The sequence below is a fragment of the Gobio gobio genome, assembly GCF_949357685.1.
Source record: "Gobio gobio genome assembly, chromosome: 18".
In the NCBI taxonomy this organism is placed as follows: Eukaryota; Metazoa; Chordata; class Actinopteri; order Cypriniformes; family Gobionidae; genus Gobio; species Gobio gobio.
The window spans coordinates 19,467,878-19,473,877 of record NC_137111.1 but is presented as its reverse complement, the minus strand read 5'-3'; the positions used below and the strand labels follow the sequence as shown (position 1 = coordinate 19,473,877).

Here is a 6,000-nt window from a genome sequence, read left to right as displayed (position 1 = left end):
GTACCCACAGGCTCCTTCAAGAACTTATGACTTTTCTTTTTTGGGGGTAGTTATTATGCTATAGAGACATTTGCTTGCTTCTTTTATGTAGGATAGTAGATAAGTAAAATCATCGAAATGTGAAATGTGAAATTTGCAAGGACACAACAGACAGATTTTCTTACTCCTAATGATGGTCTTTTCAACCAACTGCTAATTTAGACTATCCTAGTATCCTTTAATCATCTGTGAATTTGATATTTACATTGCTAAAAGAATTGTCGACGTGACAAGGATAAGCTATCTATGCACAATGGTAAGTTAAAACCGGATAAACCAGTTGTTGATAAGTAATTTGAATACCAGAGGAACTGCTGTGAAAATTCATCTCCAAGTATTACATTAAACAATAACTATATTTGCTTTGAATAATGTTTGTCAGTGTGAACTAATCTTCTTTCTAATATGGCAAAACAGTAGATTTATGCAATTAAAACATAATTATTTGTGTTGTTGAGACAAACAGAATGTCTGTCTGTGGGAGGTTTTTTGAACAGAGGAATCAAAAACACTCTAATTTACATAGCCTAAACATCCACAGATTAAAAACATCATCTGCAATACACAAACAAAGAATACACATAATATTAATACCTTTGAAGGTGGTCCTTTAAATATTCTGTGAGTTCTCTTAGATTAGACTAATATAGCCTATATTAGATTGTTTACAACGCCTAGCCTAATTAATAGGCTACTATTTAATATTTAATAATGATATAGAAAAAAAAAGAGTTTAAAGTCAGTCTAGTCTAGTTGATAAAGATATCCCAGCTGGAGAAAAAGAAGACGAAGAAAAAGAACTTAAACCAGCCAGAGATGGTTTTGCTAGTCTTGGTTAAAGGTCTTCCAGCCTGTCAGCTAAAATGCCCAAAAACCACTTAAAATCAGCCAACAGCCCTACCTGACCAGGATAAAGGCCAGCAAGGGAACAATAAACATTTTATATAACATTTTTATAAATTACTTGATTTCTCATTGGGATTAAGAGCCTGTTTTGCAGTTTTGTTTCGCAAACAACATGGCATAATATATCATAATATATTTTTTCTCTTTATGAAAAACGAAAGTGTCTGAAGTGAATAATTATAATAAGTGAATAACGTCTTCAATAAATAATAAGGACAGGAATAATATATTAACGCCTTTGATAGTGACCGGTGTTGTACCGGCTTGTGAGCGCCTCCCTTAAACTCACTCTTACAGCAAGTTTAGACAATATTTACGATCTACGACTCTCACCGCACACCGTACGGAGATGTGATTCATTTTCCTTCCAATCCGACCGATCTGGAGTTTTAAGTCTTTGCTTTGGGGACGGGACATAGCGAAATTTTAAACGACATGCAGAGGAATTAAGCAGCGAAGTGATCGGAACGTCGAGGCGGGATCGCTCTGAAATCCAGCCCGCGGATTGAGGCCTAAATTTCCGAAGCGGATACATGTACGTGGTTTTTAATAACATATCAGCCAGATATTGTATGAACTATAACTGTTTGTTGCATTTCAAGTTGTAGGTTTTGCAACCGTGTCCGTTAACTTACGCAAATAGTGTGATGTTTGTGAAAGCTGGTCATTTGGCAACCAAAACAGGCTAACGCTAGAGCTAACTGCCATACAGGAATTAAAAAAAAAAAACCTGTTCAACAAATCATGTTTAACTCGATACTATTTAAGAAATTGTTAATAATATTACTGATAATAAAATGAAATTGCTAATATTTAGCTGAATTATCAAATGCATTCACATTCTTATTTGAACGTTTTATATTAAACATTTATTAGTTGGGTTTAAATACGTTTTATATGTGTGTAATTGTGTTTTTATATAGGATTGTGTTGAACAGTTGACATGAAGAGAGAAGATACTGAACCGAGTCAGGACGGGTGAGTCATTTACACTGATAATATCATATATTATCTTATTATCTAAGATGCATAACTTGCATGCATACAGACCTAAATCACTAATATTTTTCAATATAAAGTATTTTCCCCATTCTTCTTATCCATAAGTTTAAGACTTATAAGCCTTATAATACACCATTTGGTTTTTAAATGAATATATAAAATATAATATGTGTGTGTGTACATATATATATATATATATATATATATATATATATATATATATATATATATATATATATATATCTCATATTTGATTTGAAGAACAAAAAGTCAGAAAAGGATAAAAGACTGTGTACATAAATTATTCCTATGGGTTGTGGATCTTCAGAATTGTAGGTAATAGCATTTCATTGTGAATTTGACAAGACTTCTGACTTCAACAGAAACATAACATTCTGAGCTCATGGTAGGCAAGTCTTGACATATTTAGCCTATGTTATCACTAAAATCAGTTTATGGGGGCAATGAATGGGATTTTACTTCAGATCTTGACTCTTTTGCTCTATAGAAGTCTGAATTTGAGAGCGAGTGAGTGGAAGAAATCAGAAAACGCAAGAATGAAAATATGCCAAGCAGTAGGGCAATAGTGATATCGTAACTAAATTTTCACAGGCACAGCTCAGAGGAAGGAAAGTGGCTACCCTTACACAAATAAGGCCTGTTTTCTGTCCGTATCTGCGTAGCGCTGAGACAGTGGGACAGGGCTCTTGTGCTCTTATCACTAGCTTAACACATGTTTGGAAGGAAAATCTTGCTGTGGTTGATCTGATTTGACTTTGTGGTTTGCATGTGATCAGCAACTGCAGTTTCTTTCATTTAAGGGAGCTAATCTGTACTAATGAAAGCTAAAGCCCCTGATAATGTAACAAAAGCACATTAAATCCTCCAGAGAACCCCGCGGGGGAGTCTAGCCAGCATTAGCGGAGGTATTTGCATCGAATCGTCTGAAGTGTGCTGGACTTGTCAGGATCTTGCATCACACTTCAGTACTGTAACTGCGACTTGCAAATAAGGGTGAATCATTCTGAAAGCCTGTGGGGTGTGTGAAATCATTTTGTGCTAATTCAGAACAAGCTCAGGCAGTGCTTAAGGATATTAAGGTGAAGAGCACTGAGAATACACCGGCTTGTATGTTAATTCATGCATGCTTGCTGACGCGAATGCCTCTGCTATATTTGTGGAGTTTAAATGTCAGGAGGTAGTCAAACTTGTCTCGTGAACTTGGGTCAGAGTTGCTTGGTGAAGTCGAAGGGTATTTGTTTTGAATGCAAATGTGCATGAGGTTTCTTTTGGGAACGTTTTGACTTTGTTGACTTCTAGAGTTTTTCAAACCATTTAGATTCTTTTCAAAGTGTGAGTGAGTGATTAAATGTGGCAGAGTTGCACATTTTAGGCGTTGTTCACACAGAAATGTATTCACTCACCTTAACAATGATCCAAACCTGAATGCTTTTATTTTTTGTTTTTCAGTGAAGGGGGTGATTTATTAGTGAACTTGCACTACTGTTTAGGGTGTGGCAAAAAAATAAAATTTTCTATGAACGTATTTTAAAATGTGGTCGATTCGATATCAATTCTCGAAAGCCACAAATGTATCTTTTTCCGTATTTACCTTGTGAGATGTTACAGCAGGGACCCCGTCATTCATTTAGTACTAAACATGGCTTTTACAGGTGCGCCTTTCAGAGTGAAAGACGTTCCAGACAGGTGAAGGAACTGTCACTGTCCCGATCGTGCCAGTGCTGTATGGTCACGAAAGTTTATCATTTGCACACGTCTTCAAGCCTTGCCAATTTAAAGTGCATTTTAATGTAGCCTTGGTGAAAATGAGACTTAAGCCCTATTCGCACGGGGATTAGTATTACCTGGTGACTTCTAGTAATTTGTAATAATTGCGGAGGTTGTCTGTTATCATAATCCCGTGCGAATCGGCCATGTCTGTAATTTGTAAAGTAAAAATTCCCCCGCAAATGACCTACCATATTTCGCCAAACATAGAGGTCCTGTGATAAAATTAGTCCCGTGCGAATCGGCATCTGTGATTTGGCCTGGATTTGGAGGGTCGTATATAATTTGGTTTTTGTTTCCTGCGCGCATTTTTATCCATATTTCGCGAAGAATGAAGACCGCATTCATAGCGCGCACCGTTATAAATGCCTGTGCGGCTGTGCACATTATACTTACTTTCACTTTAGAATTTGAGCCAATTTGGTAACGAATTGCTTGAAAGGTGTGTTCAATATTATTCTTAATGAAAATCACAAAAACAGAACGGTACAATGTAAAGCTCGCTTAAATGGGCGCTTTTATGTTTAGCTTTGAAACCAAATCTTCCGTCTTTTTCAGACCTACCCCTATTGATGGTACAACTGATCAATTTGTTTATTTGTTCTGTATCGGCACAGTTTTGCTGCAGATCGTTTGAGACAGGCCGTCCTCCAGCCCTGAATCCAGCATGACGGAGGTCCAGGCCACGGTGGAGTTCTCTGTGGAGCTCCACAAGTTCTATAATGTGGATCTCTTCCAAAGAGGGTAAGACACGTTTCCAATACCTTTCTGTTTCACTAAAGCTCTTATTCTGTAGAAAGTGTAATTCCAGGTTGGGTAGCGTAGCACACACAGATAAAATATTTTCAAGGATCTTGGGAGGAAGCCATGACTAAAACAACAAAAGGAATAGGGATGATTGCACACGAAAATATTTTGCTGGTATGATAATGTGTTATCAGGCACCTGCTCTTCATCAAGATGGGGAACGTTGGCATGTATTTGTTATCATCTTTGGAAGGAAGTCAAAACTGAATGATATTCACAAGTATGAACATGCTTCACATCCCTATTGGATGCCCCAGGTTCAGTTTTCTGTTCTGGAATTCTTGGCGTTTGTCAAGTTAAATGTATTGATGTATACTTTTGTACATTTAATGCAATTATTGAGCACATTGCTAAAACTCAACTATCTCCATTTAGACATTCCATATGAGATCATCTTTACTGATGATAACACGTTATGCTCTCTTACAGTGCTATACGGTCTCCATCATTCCTGCTGTTACTTGCCGACGCGAGTCTCAGCTTCTCTATCTATATGTGCACCAGCTTTTCTTAGAAATCATAAATTAGGAGTCTACAACTATTTCTGTTCAGGCACGTCACAAGTGTCTGGTTGTACAGTTGTGTTTAATGCAGGAGACTGATTCTCCATATATAGAGGTGTACTTCAAAATAGGGGTGTAAATCGGACAGTTCATCACGATTTGATACGATATCGATTCTCATAGCCAGCGATACGATATCTTCCGATGCCTCAAAAAGTTCTGCGATACGATTTGATTCGATTCAGGGGTATAACAATCAATATTTCGATATTATGATGATATGTGCCTATTTTACGCAACCAGTTACATTTTTATTAACTCACAACTGCAACCAAAATATATAAAATAAATAGGGGTGCACCGATCCGATATTAGGATCGGATATCGGCCGCGATACTGACAAAATAGCTGGATCGGGGATCGGAAAAATGAACAGATCCACAAGCCGATCCAGGTGTTTTTTTCCGTCGCAGCAGAACCGACGTCATTCGTCAGCTTCACGTGTGTCGCATGCTAGAAGAGACTCGGCTGTGTGGAGGAGATATTTCACGCTTGTCACGCGAACTAGTTCGCAATGTCTGCAAAGTAACTTAAATGTTTCGAGGGGAGGTGGTATTACTGCAAAGTCAGGGTTTTTCCTGCATTGAACATTTTTTGACGGCCGCCAAAGCCTAATTTGATGAGTTATTGTGATTTACGAGCGATGTAGAACAGATGCTGCGCTTGTGACTGAGTGACAGAGAGACCGATCAGAGAATTCCTCCCCCGCGCACACTCTCTGGGTCTTCAAAATAATCAGCGTTAGCTCTCTCATATTTCACATATTAATCCAAATCAAAAGGTCGGAAGACCGAAACCATGTTGCACGTGACACATTCGGACAAATTTGTCCTTGAAATATCGCTGGTTGTGAATTGCGCTCAAAAAACATTGCCTCTTCTCTTACCAGCTGACA

The 6,000-nt window shown here is 37.7% G+C and overlaps 1 protein-coding gene across 2 annotated transcripts in view; it reads left to right on the top strand.

Moving 5' to 3' along the window:
• Nucleotides 1–1,185: 1,185 nt before the first annotated feature.
• The window catches only part of fam135a (family with sequence similarity 135 member A), a 35,456-nt gene continuing 30,641 nt past the window's right edge, over nucleotides 1,186–6,000 (top strand). For both annotated transcript variants that reach the window (XM_079843075.1, XM_079843074.1), the window contains exons 1-3: nucleotides 1,186–1,480; nucleotides 1,869–1,923; nucleotides 4,353–4,479. In XM_079843075.1, coding sequence (XP_079699201.1) covers nucleotides 4,403–4,479 — 77 coding nt within the window. In that variant the 5' untranslated portion in view covers nucleotides 1,186–1,480; nucleotides 1,869–1,923; nucleotides 4,353–4,402. The remainder of the gene's footprint in view (nucleotides 1,481–1,868; nucleotides 1,924–4,352; nucleotides 4,480–6,000) is intronic.